Source organism: Gopherus flavomarginatus, chromosome 15, assembly GCF_025201925.1.
Source record: "Gopherus flavomarginatus isolate rGopFla2 chromosome 15, rGopFla2.mat.asm, whole genome shotgun sequence".
NCBI lineage: Eukaryota > Metazoa > Chordata > Testudines > Testudinidae > Gopherus > Gopherus flavomarginatus.
This window is the reverse complement of record NC_066631.1, coordinates 33,299,452-33,322,592: the sequence shown is the minus strand read 5'-3', so window position 1 is coordinate 33,322,592 and position 23,141 is coordinate 33,299,452. Positions and strand designations below refer to the sequence as shown.

At 49.0% G+C, this 23,141-nt stretch overlaps 1 protein-coding gene across 3 annotated transcripts in view; it reads left to right on the top strand.

Moving 5' to 3' along the window:
- Positions 1 to 23,141, top strand: part of TTC28 (tetratricopeptide repeat domain 28) — a 511,170-nt gene that overhangs the window by 137,052 nt on the left and 350,977 nt on the right. The window contains exon 1 of one of the 3 annotated variants that reach the window (XM_050924020.1): positions 18,044 to 18,722. The exons of the other annotated variants lie outside the window; for them this stretch is intronic. Within the exon in view, the coding sequence (XP_050779977.1) occupies positions 18,696 to 18,722 (27 nt within the window). The 5' untranslated portion in view covers positions 18,044 to 18,695. Of the gene's footprint in view, positions 1 to 18,043; positions 18,723 to 23,141 lie in introns of those variants that run through there. 3 annotated transcript variants of the gene reach the window in all.

The following is a 23,141-nucleotide window of genomic DNA, read 5'->3' as shown; positions in this document are numbered from 1 at the left end:
AGCAGGTGGCTGTTGAGGGGTCGCGTGGCACGTGCTTCTCCCGCTGCTACCGGCCCTCTTCTCCTTGCATTTTTCCTGTGTCTGGGCTTGAGCTGCGGCATGTGCCCTGCTGCAAACCACGGTCTGTCGCCCCATCACCAGAACCCAGGAGTTGGAGGTATGCTTCCCCCTCTCCAGGTTCTGGGAATGGTGCTGCACCTGCATCCCCCTCACTGCATCCCTCCCCGTCCCAACTCCCTAGGAGTGCATGGGGTGCTGCAGACCCCTCATGTTTTATGTGGGGCTCCCTTGCTGCCCACTGTGCCCAGGGATCTCCGCTGCCACCGGCGCACCCAGGGTCCGGCTGTCAGCCCTGCGGCTGGGGTCCTGGCAAAGCCTCCTTGGGGACCAGTTTAATCACCAGAGCCACTTCAGTGGTATCATCAGTGCCTGCTGCTGACTCCCATCTGCTCCCATGCTGGATTCTGGGGTCAGTGGTCGCTTTCCTGGCTGACCAGATCATTGTGCATCACTGTTGACTCAGTGCTATATGTAGTATATGGTATCGAGTTTAAGTCCTTGTAAACAAGTTCCCAGTGGTACAGTTCTGGTTCCTGTCTTTTTAGTAGTTGGTCTGGAGCAGCTTAATCTTCTCCCTGCACTGGCCACGAGTCTGATAAATTTCCAATGTTGCCAGCTTCCCTGCTATTTGCTGAGAGGCGTAGTCTTTCCCAGTACTCTTACTAAAATGGAATGCTTTGCTGGCCTCAAACCAGAGGTTCACCAAAATCTGGCTGTGCTGCTGCAACCAGGAAGCTGCATGCTTGGCAAAAGATTTTTGTTTGACGGCCATTGTAGACTCAGGAGAAGGTTCACTGTGTTTGCAACACAGTGGTCAGAATAAAATGGAAGGCTTAAAGGCTGAGCTGATTTGAACAAAGGGGGTTGCCTCATTCTTCTAGGAGTTGATTGGTGACTCATGGGATAGTGAATACAAAGGACACTGGCCCATGGAATTGTGAGATAACTTTGGCAGACCCCCCACGGCGAAGTCCACTGCTGGATCCACACTGCAAAACAATAGGGCTTGAACTCTAGGTCTGACTGGACTCTGCTTCAGGCTCTCCACCGCTGTGGGGTCCTTAGACCCTGGGTCTGAGTCTAAGATTTGTATGTAGATGGAAGTGGGGTTAGGGCTTGAGCCTGAGTCTGAACATGGGCTTGCATTGCAGTGTAGACGTACTCTCAGTGAACTGGAGACATTCCCTTTGATTGAAAAAGATTATTTTCTGTTTTGTGGTTACACATTGTTAAATGAACTTGGCCACTGATACAATTAAGCTTCACAGACCTGAGTAGAACACCTCTACTCTGTTATAACGCCACCTGTTATAACATGAATTCGGATATAATGCGGTAAAGCAATGCTCCAGTGGGGCGGGGCTGCGCACTCCGGCGGATCAAATCAAGTTCGATATAATGCGGTAAGATTTTTTGGCTCCTGAGGACATCGTTATATCGAGGTAGAGGTGTACTTGAACTTGCTTGACTTTTACCAGTTTCTCCTGGTGAAGAATATGGCAGCTATATGCCAAGGTATATTGCAGGCAGGGCGATCATGGATATGAAATGACTCCATACTAAGTACATGTAGGGAAGAGAAATTGAGGACTGAATTTAATTGCATTTTTTTTATAAAGAGTTTAGATAACTCTCAGACATTGGAAAGGAAAGTAATTGTTGCTGTTTCCTTCAGATACTAGTGTCATTCACATTATGTTTATTTCAGATATTTCCTGTGGCTGTGGAAATAAGTATTGAAATTCTTCATGTGCTGCTGAAAAAAGATTTAAGTTTAAATATAGCAGAAATGCCAATCACTGAGTTAAGAATAGAGATTAACAGTGAGCCAGCTCTCGTTCCCTGTGCAGTGGGAGTGTGCATCCACACCTCCTGCTTTGCTTCATATTAATTATCTTTACGCAGGGAGAATTTCAATAGCCTTCCGCTCTTGACATCAAAAGAGCACATTTTGCATTCTGCCTGTGAAATGAGCTCTGTTCTGATAGCATTATGGCAGATGACATGATCTGATGTCTGGGCATCTCCTTTCTGTGTTTTCGGATTTCTCTGGTATTGAATGCTACAGAGCTATACACATTAGTTTTTCAAAGAATGAGAAACAATACATTTCCAAGTGCCTACGGGTCTGTTCCTGGGATGTTGAGGCATTAGAGCTTGTTTCAGAGACACTGGATTGTGACCCTGGGGCCAGTGCAGCAGCATTCACCAGCAGAGGCTGAGAGTCTGTGTGATGGAATTGAGCTGCCCTGTACCCAGGTTGCTCTCCTTTCCACATGGTCTACGCCTCGCATTAGAGTCAGCCAGAGTCATGCACTCCTCAAGGACAGGAGGACTGCATCTAGCTAAAGTTGGCTGGTGAAGCTTTAAGGAACCAAACAGTAGGTGCCAAAACATCACCAGCCTCTGTGTAGCTGGCTCAGAGCAGAGCCAACAGATCTGCCTAAAGCTCTGCAAGCTTCAGTGCAACTTGGTCTGCTAGAGAATGCTGCTTGTCTCCTTAGTTTTCTTCCCCAGAGTTTCACCTTTGACCTCCATTGTTGGAACCTCAGGTCAGCTGAAGAAATTGGTTGCCTGAGAGTTTGGGCAGGGGAAAGCCTCCATTAAATCAGAGGCAAGTTGCATTTGTTCCAGTGTAGCAAATGAACAGAACAGTGTCATGCACCCTTTCCCCTTGGAGCTCCTCTTCCAGCGAGTTTTATACCAGATTACAAACCTCAACCAATGCTTCTGCTGGAAGTTTGTTTGGCTCTTTTTTTTTTGTGCATCAGTAATTGATTTATCTTCTGAACACTTCTGTAAGGTAGGGAAGTGCTGTTATCCCAAATTAACCTATAGGGAACTAGGGGCACAGATTAGGCAACCTGCTCAAGGTCGCACAGGCAGTTTGTGACAGAAGCCAGATCTGCTGAGTCCTGTCCTAGGTCTTGACCACGAGACCATCCTTAGGGACAAAGGAGAGCTACAGTGGTACTCCCTTCATGAGTGAAATGGGTTTCACCTTGAGTTCTATGAGTGAAAGCCCTTGCCTGTTTTGGCAAAATAGATGTGAAGTGAAAACCATTGATCTCACTGGGACCTACTTAGCAGCCTATATATTTGTTTATTCCTGTCTAGAGAAAATAGGTTTATGTGAGCATATGCTGAAAAATGTGTACCCTACTCAGCACTGTGGGTTCATAATCTATTCTTTATTTTATTTTATTTTATTTATTTGTGTTGTTGAAGTGCCCAAGAGCCTGAGTCATGGACCAAGATCCGTTATGCTAGGTTCTGTACAAACACTGAACACATACTTCCTCTTTAAAGCTGGCTGGGACAGAGCAGTTTAATACTTTTTCCATGTACAGTCCAAACTCTTTCTTTGCCATTTTATATGGCACTTTTATTGAATTTATCACTGAAATTACTGTCAATCACTATGATCAGATTCCACTAGTTACTGAACACTGAGGCTGTATATTCCATGAGCGTTTCAGCTTCTTTATCTTTTCCGCTCACCATCTCCGTTACGCTACTAGATACTGTAGGATTAAACTCCTTGGCTTGTTTCTCATGTTAATATGTCTGTAGGCAGAGTTACAATCCAGCTGCCTTTTTGGCATCCTGCCCCAAGCACTGATCCATATACCCAGTCACCAAAATCTGCTTTTTCATCTGTTGTTAGTAGAATCAAAGAAGAAAGATTTAATTATTAGAAATTAACTGTAGTTCGTTCTCGTTCTTCAAATTTTAGGGGTTAAAAAATTCAAAAAATTGCCAGTAGGAAGATTGTGAAATGAAAGATGCTGAAGACAATAACGAATAAAACTATTTCCATTTTCTTAAATAATATATTCAGAATTGCTCAGGTCTGGATGCCCAAGTTGCCCTTCGATAGTAAGATAAGGTAAGAAATTGTATAGACAGCACAATTATCAGCCAAATCTCTTAATGGAGATGCCAAGATAATTCCATATCAGTGAGATGTGTGTGTGTCTGGGGAGTCTGGGAAACCTTCCATCTAGAGATGAACTATTGTCAACAGTGCTCTTCATCTGATGCTGACGTGTGTATTCTCATCTGTTGTTTGGGTTTGAATTGTAGGGCTTGTCTACATAGATATTTAGTGTATGTCTACATTTTGAGGTGAAAGGTGTAATTTCTACCTTGAGGAGACAAACCCACGCTAGATCTGATCAAGCTGGCATGCTAAAAATAGTGTGTAGCTTTGATGACATGGTAGGCTTGCTGCATCAAATATGTTCCCATCCAGGATGCTAGGTATGTACTTGGGTGGCTAGCCTCTTCTGCCGTTTGCATCATCGCAGCCATGTTTCTATTTTTAGTGTGTTTGCTTGATTCATAGATTCATAGACTCTAGGACTGGAAGGGACCTCGAGAGGTCATCGAGTCCAGTCCCCTGCCCTCATGGCAGGACCAAATACTGTCTAGACCATCCCTAATAGACATTTATCTAACCTACTCTTAAATATCTCCAGAGATGGAGATTCTACAACCTCCCTAGGCAATTTATTCCAGTGTTTAACCACCCTGACAGTTAGGAACTTTTTCCTAATGTCCAACCTAAATCTCCCTTGCTGCAGTTTAAGCCCATTGCTTCTTGTTCTATCCTTAAAGGGGAAGGTGAACAAGTTTTCTCCCTCCTCCTGATGACACCCTTTTAGATACCTGAAAACTGCTATCATGTCCCCTCTCAGTCTTCTCTTTTCCAAACTAAACAAACCCAATTCCTTCAGCCTTCCTTCATAGGTCATGTTCTCAAGACCTTTAATCATTCTTGTTGCTCTTCTCTGGAACCTCTCCAATTTCTCCACATCTTTCTTGAAATGCGGTGCCCAGAACTGGACACAATACTCCAGTTGAGGCCTAACCAGCTCAGAGTAGAGAGGAAGAATGACTTCTCGTGTCTTGTTTACAACACACCTGTTAATGCATCCCAGAATCACGTTTGCTTTTTTTGCAACAGTATCACACTGTTGACTCATATTTAGCTTGTGGTCCACTGTGACCCCTAGATCTCTTTCTGCCATACTCCTTCCTAGACAGTCTCTTCCCATTCTGTATGTGTGAAACTGACTGTTCCTTCCTAAGTGGAGCACTTTGCATTTGTCTTTATTGAACTTCATCCGGTTTACCTCAGACCATTTCTCCAATTTGTCCAGATCATTTTGAATTTTGACCCTGTCCTCCAAAGCAGTTGCAATCCCTCCCAGTTTGGTATCGTCCGCAAACTTAATAAGCGTACTTTCTATGCCAACATCTAAGTCGTTGATGAAGATATTGAACAGAGCCAGTCCCAAAACAGACCCCTGTGGAACCCCACTTGTTATACTTTTCCAGCAGGATTGGGAGCCATTAATAACTACTCTCTGAGTACGGTTATCCAGCCTGTTATGCACCCACCTTACAGTAGCCCCATCTAAATTGTATTTGCCTAGTTTATCAATAAGGATATCATGCGAGACCATATCAAATGCCTTACTAAAGTCTAGGTATACCACATCCACCGCTTCTCCCTTATCCACAAGGCTCGTTATCCTATTAAAGAAAGCTATCAGATTGATTTGACATGATTTGTTCTTTACAAATCCATGCTGGCTATTCCCTATCACCTTACCACCTTCCAAGTGTTTGCAGATGATTTCTTTAATTATCTGCTCCATTATCTTCTCTGGCACAGAAGTTAAACTAACTCATCTGTAGTTTCCTGGGTTATTTTTATTTCCCTTTTTATAGATGGGCACTATATTTGCCCTTTTCCAGTCTTCTGGAATCTCTCCCGTCTCCCATGACTTTCCAAAGATAATAGTTAGAGGCTCAGATGCCTCCTCTATTAACTCCTTGAGTATTCTAGGATGCATTTCATCAGGCCCTGGTGACTTGCAGGCATCTAACTTTTCTAAGTGATTTCTAAGTGATAAGAGCTAGGACAGGTATGTCTTCTTAATATGGAAATTACACCTTCAGCTCCAAGTGTAGACCCACCTTTACTGTGTGGCAAACCAGGATGTCACTCTACAGTGCACTAGCTTGTTGTGTTCTGTCTGGCTGTGTGGATCCTGCTACTGTGCACTTAAAGTTGTGTAGTGCATTTTGATGAAACTGTGTGTGTGGCAGCACGGTCCACGTGACCAATTAGTGTGCAGCAAGCAAGTGCACTGTAGATTTACACTCCAGCTTGCTGCGCACTAAGTCTCAGTGTACACAAGCCCTTAGATTCTTATTTACCTTTAGTCAGATTCATGTGTCTGATCTTCTTTATAAGAGCTTTCAAAAGGAAAAAATGGTAAACCTGTGGAAACGTCAATGCTCTGTGACACACTTTGTGTCTAATGGCAGAGGAGACCAGTAACCATCAGAGGAATTTGGCACAGAAGTTCTTCCAAAGTGGAGAGACTCTATTAAAACCTTCTTATGAATACAGCACATATGCATTGTTCTCCATTGAAATATTTTCATTATGAGAATCATATCTTCCTAGAGCACCTGAGAAAAGGCACTCATGCCATGGTCATGAGCATGGTATAAATGCCTCAATAGAGACTAACTATTGAAACCAAGCTATTTCATATTTAGCCCAGTGTAACAGTGCCTTTTGTTTGTATGGAGCATAATACATGAAGCAATGACAGTGTTCCTTTTTTATAGAACTAGCCCTCTGAACTTACTGTGAATGGGCAGACCTTCTGTCCCACACATGGCACAAGGAACTCAGTGTATATGGAACTAAGGGGGACATCTTGGATTGTCTTCAAAGCAATGGCAAGGACAGCCCATCCCTGGGACCAGCAAACCTGTAGTTACTTTCTTTGTTCTCAACTTCTTCCATTGCATCTTGTTGCTCATAAAGGGTTCAAACGTTACAGATAAGGCTGCAGATTGTGTTAATAAAGAGCTGGTAACTGATATTTTTCATCACTACTTCATATTTCCTGCTTTGGCAAGTCTCTCTAATTTAAGAACTTCCATGATTTTAACTGTAACCTGCCACTTTACTATCATAGCTGATTAGGGGAACCTGGAGGCATTTGAGGGTCTCAAACACTTTAGAAAACACCTCTGAAAAACAATACTTAAAAGTAAACAGTGTATAGACCATACATAACCCTGGCTTCTGCTTCCTTACCAGTATCTGACTATGGACTGATTAACTTAATTCTAGAATACATAAGGAACTAGCAGAAGCAATCTTGAAACTGCTAGCAGTTATCTTTGAGGACTCATGAAGAATGAGTGAAGTCTCAGAGGACTGGAGAAGAGCAAAAATGGGAACAAAGATGACCCAAGGAATTTATACACTAGTCAGCCTAATTTTTATACTGGAACAAATTATTAAACAATCATTTTGTAAGCAGCTAGAGCAGAGGTGGGCCAACTACGGCCCGCTGGACCATCCTACCCAGTCCTTGAGCTCCGGGCCGGGGAGGCTAGCCCTCCACCCCTGCTGTCTCCCTTCCTCTGCCGCCATGCAGGCAGTGCTCTGGGTAGCAGGATTGCGCGCTCCTGCCGAGCAGCGTGGCAGTGTGTCCGGCTCTGGCCGGGCGGCACAGTGGCCAGACATGCTGCTCTGAGTGGCATGGTAAGGGGGCTGAGGGGTTGGATAAGGGGCAGGAGGTCCCGGGGGGCAATCAGGAGACCAGGGAGCCTGGGGTGGTTGAATGGGGCGGAGGTTCTGGACCGTGGTCAGGGGTCGGGGGGATTAGATAAGTGTGGGAGTCCTGGGAGGGGGGCCTGTCAGGGGGCAGGGGTGTGATAGGGGTCAGAGCAGTCAGGGGGGTTGGATAGGGGGTGGGGTCCAGGGGCGGTTAGGGGCGGGGGGATCCCAGGAGAGGGCAGTTAGGGGACAAGGACCAGGGGAGTTGGATGGGTAGGGGATCCTGAGGGGGGCAGTCAAGGGGCAGGAAGTGGGAGGGGTCAGATGGGGGCGGGGCCAGGTTGTTTGGGGAGGTACAGCCTTCCCTACCCGGCCCTCCATACAGTTTTGCAACTCCAGTGTGGCCCTCTGTCTAAAAAGTTTGCCCACTCCTGAGCTAGAAGATAATAAGGTTATAAAGAATAACCAACATGGATTTGTCAAGAACAAATCATGCTAAATCAGTCCAATTTCCTGGTTTGACAGGGTACTGGCTTAGTGGATGGGGGGATAAAATCTTGATTTTAGCAAGGTTTTTGACAGTCCCACACGACATTCTCATAAGCAAACTAGGTAAATGTGATCTAGATGAAATTACAGTAAGATGGGTACACATCTGAATGAAAGGCTGTACTCAGAGGAGTCATCAGTGGTTTACTGTCAAACTCAGAGGGCATATTTAGTGGGGTCCTAAAGGGGTCAGTCCTAAATTCAGTATTATTCAATATTTTCATTAATGACTTTGATAATGGAATGGAGAGTATAGTTTATAAAAATTGCAGAGGACACCAAGTTGGGAGGAGTTGTGAGGACTTTGGAGGACAGGATTAGAATTCAAAACAACTTTGGCATATTGAAGAATTCAGCAAGATGACATTCAGTAAAGACCAAGTGCAAAGTACTTAAGTTAAGAAAGAAAATCCAATGCACAACTACAAAATGGGGAATAACTGGCTAAGTGATAGTACTGCTGAGAAGAATCTGAGGGTTATAGGGGATCACAAATTGAATATGAGTCAACAATTTGCTGCTGATGTGAAAAAGGTTAATATTCTGGGGTGTATTAACAGGCATGTCGGATGTGAGACATATAGGAGGTAATTGTCCTGTATTACTTGGCACTGGTGAGGCCTCCACTGGAGTAGTGGGTCCAGTTTTGGATGCCACACTTTGGGAAAGATGTGGACAAATTGGAGAGAGTCCAGAGGAGAGCAACAAAAATGACCAAAGGTTTAGAAAACCTGACCTGCGAGGAAACATTAAAAAAACTGGGCGTGTTTAGTCTTGAGAAAAGAAGATGGAGGGGGGACCTGCTAAATCTTTAGCTATGTTCCGGGCGTTGTAAAGTGGACTCAATTATTCTCCATATCCGCTGAGGGTAGCACAAGAAGTCATGGGTTTAATCAGCAGCAAGAGAGATTAGGTTAATGATTAGGAAAAATCTTTCTAACTCTAAAGACACTTAAGCTCTGGAAAAGGCTTCCAAGGGAGGTTGTGGAATCTCCATAATTGGAGGCTTTGAAGAACAGATTGGACAAAAACCTGTCAGGGCTGGTCTATGTTTATTTGTCCTGCCTCAGCACAGGGGTCTGGATTTGATGGCTTCTTGAGATTCCTTCCAGCCCTAAATTTCTGTGATCGCGGCATAAGGCCCTGGAAAATTCTCCCAGTCTGCCTCTACATCATCTCGGTAGTCTGACCTGCTCTCTGCCTACCTGAAGTGATGCACCAGGCATCAGCCCCTCTCGTGCAATCAAGGCAGAAGCAAAAGTGAGACTTTTCTGCAGAGCCAGGTTATGTATCTGTTTTGTGCTACTGGCCCTCTTGAGAAGGCCCAAATGCACCATGACATGTGATTACTGTGAGTTTGTCTTCAAGCTGAGTCCTGTTGCTGCCTGCTATGGCAGGCACAGTGCCTGCTGGTTGGTTCTTATGCAGAATATATTTTGGCAACCCCGCCTTAACACAACCTGTTGTTCTTCTTCGAGTGATTGCTCACATCCATTCCAGTTAGGTGTGCGCGCCGCGCGTGCACATTCGTCGGAAACTTTTTACCCTAGCAACTCCAGTGGGCCGGCAGGTCGCCCCCTGGAGTGGCGCCGCCATGGCGCCCAATATATATCTCTGCCGGCCTGCCCGCTCCTCAGTTCCTTCTTACCGCCGTGTCGGTCGTTGGAACTGTGGAGCGCGGCATAGCTGTCCTCCACGTCCCTAGCTCTCCTCGTTACCTATCGTTTATCTCTAGTACTATTGTAGTTGTTAATTAGATTGTTAAGTGTAGATAGTAGTAGTTAAGTTAAGTAGTTTGTAAATAGTTCTTCGCCGGGGGCTTAGCCCTTCCCGGCACCCGGCACCGGGCTCATGCCTGGTTCGCCGGGCTTCAAGCAGTGTGCGGCCTGCAAGAAGCCCATGCCTACTAGCGATCCCCACGACGCGTGCCTGAAGTGCCTGGGGGAATCGCACAGATCCGACAAGTGCCGCATCTGCAAGGCTTTTAAGCCAAGGACAAAGAAGGAGAGGGATCAAAGACTCCGAACTCTCCTTATGGAGGCGGCACTTGACCCGGCGGCTTCGCAGGCCGTGATCTCAGCGCCGGCACCGGATCGCGCCGGCACCGAGAAGACTCCCCGGCACCGACCTTCTCCGGCACCGGGGACAGAGCCAAGGCCGTCGAAGTCTGCTACTCCGGCCAGGCAGACCCGACTGGAGCGCCCGGCCTCAACATCGGCCGCGGCGCCGCCGGCACCGTCGACTCCGGGCCCGGCGGGTCCGTCGAGTCCGGTGCCGCCGAGCTCCCCCATGAGATCTGGGGTTGAGATAGTGGTCCCATCCACACCGGAGACCTTCGCCTCGGCTCGGGACCTCATAGCTCTGACTGAGCCCACTCAGCTGCCACCCCCGGTACCTCCGGTGCGGGTCGTGTCCAGAGGCAAGCCCATGATGTCGGCACCGTCTCGGGACTCACGTTCACGATCCAGGTCCCGACGCCATGGTCGCTCCAGATCCCGCCGCCGCTCGCAGTCCCGGCACCGCTCCCCTCAGCGGTACCGGTCGCACTCGCGGCGCCGGTCGACATCAAGACGATCGCGGTCGGACTCCAGCCGCCGATACCGGCACCGCGATTCCAGGAGCCGGTCCCGACGTTACTCGCCGCACCGGTCGACCTCCCGGCACCGAGCTGGTGGCAGGTCCCGGTCGACCTCCCGGCACCGAGCTGGTGGCAGGTCCCGATCCCGGCACCGAAGCGGCGCCCGGTACCGGTCCAAATCCCGGCACCGTGACAGAACCCGGTCCCGGTCCCGAACCCGGCACCGATATGACTCCCGGCACCGGTCCCTGGCACCGAGACGATCGTCCGTGCCGACCCGCGCTGACCCTTACCATCCAGGGTCAGCCCCGCCATGGCCCTCTAGACAGCCGTCCGTATCTTCACAAACGGACAGCGGGTATGCGCTGGGCACCGACCGGCAGGCGGCGCTGTTCAGCGATCCGCCACAGCAGGACCAAGGCCCGCAACAATGGGGATTCTGGACACCCTGGGCATACCATCAGGCCCAGGGCCCCCAACAGCTCCCTGCTAGGCCGTCGACTGCGGAGCGCAGGGCACCTGAAGCCTCGTTGTCTCGCCCCCCTCCCTCCCCGGATGGGGAGGAAGGGTCCAAGCAACAAGACTCCGCTTTGGCCCCTGAGGCAGAGGCGAGGGCCGAAGGAGACCCGCCGTTAGACACTCTCTTGCCGGGGGTCTCCTCATCCTCCTCCCCGGATGAAGCGGTGGCTGGTACCTCCTCCAACAGCCCCCCCCCGCTGGATCTCAGGGCGCACCAAGACCTCCTCAGGCGAGTAGCTCAAAATCTGAGTCTGCAAGCCGAGGAGGTCTCGGAGATAGAGGATCCAATTGTCACCATCCTCTCAGCAGATGCTCCCACCAGGGTCGCCCTACCCTTCATACGAACCATCCAGGCCAACGCCAACACCATCTGGCAGTCTCCGGCCTCCATCCCTCCTACGGCGAAGGGCGTTGAGAGGAAGTACATGGCTCCTTCTAAGGGCTACGAGTACCTCCATGTGCACCCGACTCCGTGTTCCCTGGTGGTTCAATCAGTGAACGATAAGGAGCGTCATGGCCAGGAGGCTCCAGCCCCCAAATCCAGAGAGGCCAGGCGGATGGACCTCCTCGGCCGTAAGGTGTACTCGGCTGGGGCGCTGCAGCTCAGGGTCTCCAACCAGCAAGCCCTGCTGAGCAGATACGCCTTCAACTCCTGGGTGGCAGCAGACAAATTCAAGGAGCTGCTGCCACAAGATGCTCGCCAAGAGTTTACGGCCATCTTGGATGAAGGCAAGAAGGTCGCACGCACGTCCTTGCAAGCCTCTTTGGACGCTGCAGACTCGGCTGCCCGTACCCTCGCGTCGGGAGTAACGATGCGTCGCATCTCCTGGCTGCAGGTTTCCGGCCTTCCGCCGGAGCTCCAGCATACTATACAGGACCTTCCTTTCGAAGGCCAAGGGTTGTTCTCTGAAAAGACAGACCCCAGACTCAAGAGTCTGAAAGATAACCGAGTCATTATGCGGTCCCTCGGGATGCACACACCCGTGACCCAACGCAGACCCTTCCGGCCGCAGCAACAACAACAGCGCAGGCCGTATTCCCAGTTCCGCCAGCGGCAGGACCTTAACAGGCGCCGCGGCAGGAATGGAAGGCGCAGGCATTCGGGGAACCAGGGGGGGCAGAACCAAGGCTCCTCTAAGCCCCCGCCTGGACCTAAGCCTTCATTTTGAAGGTGCGCCCGAGGGCGCAGTAACAGTTTCCCCAATGGATCCTTCCCCCCCGTTTTCCAACCGCCTTTCATTTTTCCTCCCGGCGTGGTCCCAAATAACATCGGACTGCTGGGTCTTAAGCACGGTGCAGACGGGATACCGCCTGCAGTTTGTTTCATTTCCTCCTTCCCGCCCCCCTTCCTCGTCCCTTTTCAGGGACCCCTCTCACGAGCAATTCCTTCGACAGGAGGTGCAGACGCTCCTCGGCAAAGGAGCTATAGAGGCGGTGCCGGAGAACGAGAAAGGCAAGGGGTTTTATTCCCGCTACTTTCTGATCCCCAAGGCCAAGGGGGGCCTCAGGCCTATCCTCGACCTGCGAGAGCTCAACAAGTACCTGGTGAAGTTGAAGTTCCGCATGGTATCCCTGGGGACCATTATCCCATCCCTGGATCCGGGAGACTGGTACGCCGCCCTCGACATGCAGGACGCGTATTTTCACATTGCCATTTGGCCACGCCACAGACGTTTCCTTCGCTTCGTTGTGGGGCCTCTTCATTATCAATTTGCAGTCCTCCCATTTGGCCTGTCCACGGCCCCGAGGGTGTTTACAAAATGCATGGCAGTTGTTGTGGCGCATCTTCGGCGCAGTCGTATCCACGTGTTTCCTTATCTGGACGATTGGTTGATTCGGGGCACGTCGGAACAACAAGTCTGCAGCCATGTCCACGTGATCACCGGCATGTTCGCCACTCTGGGCCTCTTGGTAAACACGGACAAGTCCACCCTGATTCCCACACAGAGGGTGGAATTCATCGGGGCCGTCCTGGACGCCACTGTGGGCAGGGCCTTGCTGCCATTGCAGCGGTTCCAGGCCTTGTCGGCGATCGTTCAACGACTGCGGACAGCCCCATTGACGTCAGTGCGGACATGTCTAACCCTGTTAGGCCACATGGCGGCTTGCACCTTTGTGACCGATTACGCTCGGCTCCGCATGAGGCCCCTCCAGTTATGGCTCATCAATCATTACAGGCCGACAAGACAGCCGCTAGATATGTTAATCACAATCCCCCAGAGGGTATTAGATTCTCTCGGCTGGTGGCTAGACCAGTCCGTGTTATGTGCGGGTCTCCCTTTCCAACCACCTCAGCCCTCGGTGTCCCTAACAACGGATGCCTCAGATCTAGGCTGGGGGGCCCACCTAGGGACCCTGAGGACGCAGGGCCTGTGGTCCCAGGAGGAGGTGGGGCTACACATCAACATGCGGGAGTTGAGAGCGGTCCGCCTTGCTTGTCAAACGTTCTGTCATCAGCTTCAGGGTCGCTGTGTCGCGGTGTTCACCGACAACACGACGACCATGTATTATATCAACAAGCAGGGCGGCACCAGATCCTCCTCCCTGTGCCACGAGGTGATACGACTCTGGGACTTTTGTGTAGCCCACTCCATTCACCTCATGGCTTCCTTCCTCCCCGGAGTACGGAACACGCTGGCGGATCAATTGAGCAGATCCTTCCTGTCACACGAGTGGTCCCTTCGGCCGGACGTCGCCCTCTCCATCTTCCGGAGGTGGGGTTATCCCCGGGTGGACCTCTTCGCGTCCAAGGGGAACAGGAAGTGCCAAGCGTTCTGCTCCTTTCAGGGCAGGGAGCCCGGGTCGATAGCGGATGCCTTCCTCATCCAGTGGTCGACCCACCTGTTCTATGCGTTTCCCCCATTCCCTCTGGTCCACAGGGTCCTTCTGAAGGTGCGCAGGGACAGGGCTCACGTGATCATGGTAGCCCCGGCATGGCCCAGACAGCACTGGTACCCCATGCTGCTGGACCTGGCCATAGCCGACCCAGTTCCCCTGCCCCTTCATCCGGACCTGATTACCCAGGAGCACGGGTCCCTCTGTCACCCGGACCTGCAGTCGCTGCACCTAGCGGCGTGGCTCCTGCGTGGCTGACTGGCTCTGAGCTGCGCTGCTCCACGCCGGTGAGGGAGGTGCTCTTGGGCAGCAGGAAGCCGTCCACAAGAGCGACATATTCGGCCAAATGGAAGCGCTTCTCCTGTTGGTGCGTGGAGAGAAATCTCCGCCCTATGGAAGTTTCGGTAGCCGACATCTTAGACTACATTTGGTCCCTCAAAGGGCAAGGTCTGGCCATATCGTCGTTGCGAGTCCACCTAGCAGCTATCTCCACCTTTCACCCGGGTGCGGATGGTCGCTCTGTTTTTTCTCACCCAACGGTGTCTAGATTCCTTAAGGGGCTCGAACGTTTATTCCCTAACGTCCGTCCCCCTGCTCCAACCTGGGATCTTAACCTGGTGTTGTCCCGGCTCATGGGGCCCCCCTTTGAGCCGTTAGCTACTTGCTCCCTGCTTTACCTCTCTTGGAAGACTGCCTTTCTAGTAGCTATCACCTCAGCTAGACGGGTGTCGGAACTCCGGGCTCTTGTGGTAGACCCCCCATATACGGTCTTCCACAAGGACAAGGTGCAGCTGAGACCACACCCTGCCTTTCTCCCCAAGGTGGTCTCAGCCTTCCACGTCAACCAAGAGATATTCCTCCCGGTTTTTTTCCCGAAACCTCACTCCTCAGGCAGGGAGCAGCAGCTCCACTCGCTTGATGTCCGTAGGGCTCTCGCGTTCTACGTGGAGAGGACCAAGCCCTTCCGCAAATCCCCCCAGCTTTTCGTGGCAGTAGCGGACCGCATGAAAGGGCTTCCTATCTCCTCCCAGAGGTTATCCTCTTGGGTAACGTCCTGCATCAGGACCTGTTATGACTTGGCCCATGTCCCTACGGGCCGTGTGACTGCGCATTCTACCAGGGCGCAGGCGTCGTCGCTGGCTTTCCTCGCCCGTGTGCCCATCCAGGAAATCTGTCGGGCAGCGACCTGGTCATCGGTCCACACCTTTGCTTCCCACTACGCCCTGGTCCAGCAGTCAAGAGAGGATGCGGCCTTCGGAACTGCAGTGCTCCATGCCGCGACTTCTCACTCCGACCCCACCACCTAGGTATGGCTTGGGATTCACCTAACTGGAATGGATGTGAGCAATCACTCGAAGAAGAAAAGACGGTTACTCACCTTTGTAACTGTTGTTCTTCGAGATGTGTTGCTCACATCCATTCCACACCCGCCCTCCTTCCCCACTGTCGGAGTAGCCGGCAAGAAGGAACTGAGGAGCGGGCGGGCCGGCAGAGATATATATTGGGCGCCATGGCGGCGCCACTCCAGGGGGCGACCTGCCGGCCCACTGGAGTTGCTAGGGTAAAAAGTTTCCGACGAACGTGCACGCGCGGCGCGCACACCTAACTGGAATGGATGTGAGCAACACATCTCGAAGAACAACAGTTACAAAGGTGAGTAACCGTCTTTTTTGGTAACCCCAGTTCCTGAAGTCTGTGTAACCTTTTTCCAGCCCCTGTTCTGCCATGTAACTGTTCAGAGCTTTTCATTGTCTAAAGAAGCCTGTAGCTCAGGGGTAGGCAACCTATGGCATGCGTGCCAAAGGCAGCACGTGAGCTGATTTTCAGTGGCACTCACACTGCCCAGGTCCTGGCCACTGGTCAGGGGCTCTGCATTTTAATTTAATTTTAAATGAAGCTTCTTTAAACATTTTAAAAACCTTATTTACTTTACATACCACAATAGTTTAGTTACATATAGATTTATAGAGAGAGACCTTCTAAAAACGTTAACATGTATTACTGGCACGCAAAACGTTAAATTAGAGTGAATAAATGAAGACTCAGCACACCACTTCTGAAAGGTTGCCGAACCCTGCTGTAGCCCCAGCATGGCATTGCTGTGACAGAGGAGAGGACTGCTTTCAGAAGAAATGACTCATGTATTTTGCTGAGTATAGGAGCCCACCTGTTGTTGGCACCTGTGTTCTAGTTTAAATAGTAAAGCACATTTGGAGAATGTGCCAGCCGAACTCATGGGCATAGCAACTGTAGGCTGACGGTGGCACCCAGGAGGTGCGGGGGTGGGGGTGGGGGGGTCTTATGACAGACTTAACCCAGTTATGCCCAAAAGCATCAGAAACCTTGGAAATTTTGTGCTAAATGTTTGTAGTGAAATGTGAAACTGCCTGATTTGGTGTGGGCACTGTGGAGGTTAGGGGTCCCCAGCCAGGGGAAAGGATATTAGCATGAATATCAGACAGGTAGGAAGGCGAGCACCACTCAGACACTTAGCATAGTTTAATTACTATTGACTAAGATAATGTTCAGTGCAGTGGAGAATTGTCTGCTGCTCTTGTTCTTCTCTTTCCCTGCACCTCTTCTTGCTCCTATTTCTTTTCTGTCAGGTTCCCTTTCTTTCTCCCTTCCTCTGATTTTTCTTCTGATTTGAATCAGCAAAATAAATGCCAAGAAAAATATGATTTAACAGAAAATTCTATATCTTTTCTGATAGGGCAAAAAGGGAATTTCATAGTGCTGTGTCCGTATGATGTCATCAAAGGGCAGGATTTCAGCCAAGTCCACTGCTGAGCAAATAGCTTGTCAGAGGGACTCTGACCTTGTAATTAATATGATAGTAACACTCTCTAACTGTGTGTCTCTGAATATTAATACAGCGTGAGCACATATCGACTTCAAAGGAATTTGGAAATAGTCAACTGTAATTAGTAATTTTCTAGAAATTGAGTTGCCCAGTTGAAGGCCTGGGCCCTACAGATGCAGGCAGTAGGGAGAATTCCATACCTGCAGTGTAATATGTGATGATTACATTACAGCGCTGTGTTTTGGGGGATGCATGTTGGTGTGGGGCTGTTCATTTGAAGAATAGTAGTAAGAGAGACCTGTTTGCCTGCAGTCCTTCCCCACAGCTGCCTCTTCAGGATTGTTACCTACAGCACTGCCTTTCTTTCCTCACTGTAAAAATGTTAATAAAGCAGAATTAATCTGGCTTTAAATGATAGGATACTGCTTCTTGCATCTATATTCCTCCTGCGGAGAGAACTCACAAATGGGAGCAGACAAAATGAGGAGCCACCTAAGGAAATAGCAAAGAAATGCAGTTTCTCCAGCTGTAGGGAGCTGACCATAGGGGCTACAGATTGTTACCTGGTTGGTTTTCCTTTTCTGACTGGTGTCTGGGCTAAGGGCTTCCAGGCAGGAAGCTCTGGGTTTAATGGGATTTTGTTGTTGTGCATTGTGAGCATTGTGAGATGTCTGTATAGAACTTTGTGTTTGAACTTTGGTTGATATTTGTACAGTTCAGATTTGGAAAAGGGAAGAGCGTAAAACTTTTTTAAAATCTCTATTCCATGTCCATGTAGTGCCTCCGCCAATCCTTGTTAAAGAAACTTTCGGAAACACCATGATCTGGGGCATCTCTGTCTCATGAGTCCAGAATTTGTCGTATAGGCTTCAGTCCAGATACTTGAAAGGGTGCCTTTCACTCGTTGGTCCGTACTTCCTTCACTGGCTTCCTTTGAAATGAAAGGCTTGTGTTAAGAGTGCAATCCCTCAGAGGAAGTTTGGCTGTACAGGGGAGATGTGGGAGGCACTAAGACCCAGGAGGCTCCTGCCTGGTTAGCTGGAGCGGGGCAGGCTGTGCATGTACAGAGGGAAGGAAGTCATTAGTGCAGGCTGAGCCGTGGAGTTTGGGGCTCTTGCTGGATTTCCCCAGCCGTATGGAACTTTGTCCTTGTGGCAGTTTTGTGGGCAGAGTTGGGCACCCAGCCAAGGCTACTCCTTGCACTGCAGGGTCTGTGGGAGTGTGTTCTGCTGATACACCTTTGGAATGTACTTCGTGAAAATTGACTGAAGCAGAAATGCATCCCGGAGTTGGGAATTCTTCCAGGCTGCGTGTGAGGGAATCATTGGTTTGATCTTTGTTAGCAGAGTGGCTTGGATGGCAGCGGGGGGGTGTGTGTGCTAATTTCCTGCAGGAGAGAGAATTGCAGCTCCTACTTCACGAAGGCTCTTCCCTGAAGGAGAATCCCTATCCCAGGGACCCACAAGGCTGCAGTTCTCCCTGGAGAATGACTTGTTCAGGCAGTGGAGCCGCTGCTTCTGAGACTTCCTAATGGGCAAGGTTTTTATGGCATTTCCACCAGTTTTTCTTGAGCTAAATACCAAGAGACTCGAGACTTCCCCCCTTTTCTGGCTTTGTGATTTCCTTCTCCAGTGAATATGGCAAAGATTTAAAGGGGCAAGACGGAGGCAGCATGACTTGCAGCTGCAGCTTCCCTGCATCCACCACCAGCATCCAGCCAATATCTTGATGCTCAACATTTCTGCTTTACAAATATGATGAAATGGCAGCCCCGGAAGAAGGTGAGTGATGGTGAGGAGGTGGGATCAGCTGCCCAGTGTTGCCCCCCACAGATAAATCCTCGGAGCATCCTGCGCCCCTCTCCTCTACAGGTGACCATGGTGGGAGTTGAGCAAACCCTTCCCCATCCCCCACAGGTAAATCCTGGGAGTAGAAGTGACCGGACCCTCTTCTCCTTTATAGGTGACCTGGGAATTGAGCAGTTCCATGCCCTTGCTAGGGCAGCATATATCTTCTATTGCTGTTTTCACTATCACATGATTTTACAGTACCCAAAGTATGCTGGGTTCTGTGTGGGGCTAAGTTATCCTACTAGGTTGTGACTGACAGCATTAGTGAGCACTAATTTTTCTTCGCTTCCTTTGTCATTTCTCAGCTCAGTTCCCTGCCCTGGCCCACGGGTAGGAGGCACAAAGAGGAGAAAGGTAGACTAGTAGCTTTGTAGTTCTGGTTCTGGCCTGGATGCAGCCTCCTTGTGCTGTAACCTGACACAATGTGCCAAAAGGGGCTTTGGAGGTGACTGTACTGGGGAGCAGAAATCTGATCCGGCATGTAGATTTGCAGTAGGCACTGAACCCCGGGGAGGGGAGCACAAGCTCATTACCGCAAGGGGTGGGTGGATAATGCCTTTTTTTATTCATTTCTGGCTCCAATCCTTCGGAGATGTGTAATCAGGTTTTGGAGGAAGGTAAAAGCCTCCAGAACCTATCATACCTCTTCCCACTGTTTCATTATGTTGGAAAAGGCGCTGAAATTGTATTTGGAATGGCCTAGCCCTGAAGGGGTTAATGAGGCTTGCAGGCCCACAACAGCTTCTCTGGGGTCCCACTGGGGGGCGAGCAGAACATTCACACAAAAACAGGGATGGGATGGTCGCAAGGGTGCAAGAGGTGGAGCTGCCTCAGCCTGTGTGCATGTGCCTGTGTTGGTGCATAGGTCAGCTTTGTTATTTGCTCTGCTTCATGCTTAGAATGCATGCACAAATTGCTTTCCTCTTCCTCTAAGGCCTTGAGTGTGTGCTGACCAGTGTGCTTGTATGAGTGCTGCTCTGTGTGCATTTGCCACTGTGATTCCACCTCTGTGTGCCACAGTGATTGTGCCTTTGTGTGTGTCTGACTGTGTCTGGCGTATGGATCATAAATAGTAAATTTCTCTTTTCCATCTGTTTCCTAATATGGCTCCTGTGTTGGAAGCAGAGTCTACAAAGCTCGCTTAGTAGTTACGTAAAAATAAATTGCCATTGGCCACAGAAATAGTGTGTGAGATGAGGGAATGATCTCTCCAGGAGTGTGCTGTGAATGCAGTTAGCAAGTTGTCTGTGTTGTTGAGACTCATTTTTGCCAACTTGCCTATATTGTGATAACTATGCAGTGACCCTAGTGGTTTGCCGCATAGCAGGACATTTTTTAAAAACACATTTGGCAGTTTGTTTTATTTACATTCTTTAAAGGAAAATCTAGCAAACCGAATGTGCTGTGCCCCTTTCCAGCAATGACCCTCTGCTTCTGGCAGCTGTGGGCTATTATATTTCTTTGGAAAAACCTGCTTGAACCAGCAGGGCTGCCTCTCTTTATAGCATGATGTGTGATACTGTGTTTTACATCAGGGCAGAAATGGAAATCACATGTGAAATGCGTGAGAGGGTCTCTTGCTTTGAGTGTTACTAGACACTGAAATGAATAGTGCTTCAGAATAGCCTGATTGGAGTTCATATTTGCACTGCAGCTCAGGGTAATGGGTTAGCTTCCTTATCTCTGACACCTTGTCTCTTCTCTCCATTCTGAAGCCCAGAGATGTTCTTTTAATATTTCCAACCACTGCTGTCTCAGATTAAAAACTGTTACATAGAAATAACTGAGGGAATGTAAGCTTGTTGGAGGCATCTGTCCATTTATCAAGCTTCCGTCTGCATCTTCCTCCCTCAAATTGCTTGTAAGATGTCTACAAACTGTACATTAATAAATATCTGTTTTTACTATTCCACCAAACATACAGTAACTCCTGTGGTTATGGCTGTGCAAAGCCCTCTAGGCCATGCATACAGAAGTATTGACTGAACCACTGAAATATTATTCTTGGCAGCTGACTGGACTTTTGGACTCTAGAAGATTCTTTTTCAAGTGTCAGGATTCATTCCACCATATTGGCTCACCCTGATAATGCTTAAATCACAATACCAGAAGCTATATTTATTCTCTGCGCTAATGTCTAGTTCATAATCCCACATTATGATACTTCAAGCAACCAAATTTGATTCTGTAGAATGTGTAGGAGATTTTTTAATTCAGCCTTGGCTATCACATTTTATTAATCTGATTGAGTTGATAGTCTGAGTAAAAATAATTCCTTCTGCTGTGATATGATGGAAACTATTTTCATATTGTATTCAATTGTAGTACAATACCAATAAAAATCCTAGCAGAGATTTGGTTTATTTAGTCACTGTTGCCAGAGTGCTCACATGAGCACAGCCAGGCTTTCTGCTGGCCTTGCCTTAATGCTTTTGTAGTGTTAGGATTATGTGCTTTATCGAGCAGTTTCAAGAAAATAAATCAGGCAAAACACTAACAGATGGCACAGTAGTACCACTCTTACTCAGTAGATCAATATCATTTTAACAAAGCTAAGGAGAAGATACAGTAGCTAGCATTTCTGTAGCCTCCAGCTACATTTAGGTGTAGGTAAGTTCGGATAATGAAATGACTTGCCTGTCTCTCGCTTATTAAACAAATATTATGTTACAAAACCAGGAACTGCAAACATTTGTAAATGAGCAAACTGAGCATATTTCCTTAAATTTACCAAATCATTTATTAGATTTGCACTTGCCCCCTTTGTGCCATGTTTTGTCTAGAGATTTTGAAGGGGTATATACTTTGCCCAGGCTGTGCTCTTTCCAGGGGTGGCTCTAGGGATTTTGCCGCCCCAAGCACGAAGCCGCGGGACCAGCGGACCCTCCGCAGGCAAGCTGCCAAAGGCAGCCTGCCTGCCGCCCTCGCAACACGGAGAGAGCGCCCCCTGCGGCTTGCCGCCCCAAGCACACACTTGGCGTGCGGGGGCCTGGAGCCGTCCCTGGCCCTTTCAGTTGCCTGGCTAAGTACCATAGGAGTGGTTTAACAGAGCATGCAATTTACCAGCTGCATTAGTGCATGGATAGTCCTGTAAATAGACTGAGGGTAAGCATCCTTTTTTCTGATCCTAAGGTGTAGCTATCACTTTGAATCCAGGCATTTTGCACACAGCAAATAAATATATAAAAAGGATTGAAGTAAGCTTCTGCTCATAGACTATTTGTATGTTCATAAAGTTAGAAAGATTCGAACTCCGTGTAATCAAGCAATTAATGTTAGATGTTTCAGGGTAAATAGTGTAAACAGAACTGCAATTAAGAACGGTAAGGAAGGGGACAGTGACTAGATCTATTCTGCCTTGCTCAAGGATTATGTGAGGCATGACATCCTGGGAATCTTGCACCATGTGCTGTCCTAGTGGTGTTGGCAAGTGGCTCATTTAGAAATCCCCCATGAAGAAGACAATCTATTTCCCATAGGGCCTCCTTGTTAGATCCCATCTAACAATTGTCACCGCTGGGCGCTTGCACTCTCTACTCCAAGCCCACCTGGTAGGCCAATAGTGCCATCCTAGAGACTTACAGCAGTCACCTGGAAGTGGGAAGGGGGTTATTTCTCCTGAAACTGTCTATCTTGTTCACAAAAATGGGTTTTTAAGAGAGAAGAAGCCATTGAAGGATTCACCAAGGGCAAGTCATGCCTGACTAACCTAACTGTCTTCTATGACGAGAAAACTGGGTCTGTGGATGAGGGGAAAGCAGTGGATGTGTTATTCCTTGACTTTAGCAAAGCTTTTGATACGGTCTCCCACAGTATTCTTGCTGGCAAGTTAAAGTAGTATGGGCTGAATGAATGGACTATAAGGTGGATAGAAAGCTGGCTAGATCTGGCTCAAAGGATAGTGATCAATGGCTCGTTGGCAGTCGGTATCAAGCAGAGTGCCCCAAGGGTCGGTCCCGGGGCTGGTTTTGTTCAATATCTTCATTAATGATCTGGAGGATGGTGTGTACTGCACCCTCAGCAAGTTTGCAGATGACACTAAACTGGGAGGAGTGGTAGATACGCTGGAGGATAGGGATAGGATACAAAGGGACCTGGACAAATTATAGCAGTGGTCCCCAACCTTTTCTGGGTAGTGGGCACCGGACGACGAGCCACCGAGGACCATGGCCGGCGGACAAGCATCCGCCAAAATGCTGCCGAGATGTGGCAATGTCAAGAGGCATCGCCACCAAAATGCTGCCGAAAATCAGTGGCATTTTGGCAGCAACTCCTCTTGATAACACCACTTTTTGGCAGCACTTTGGCAGATGCTTGTCTGCTGGCCAGTACGCAGGGGCACATAGATGC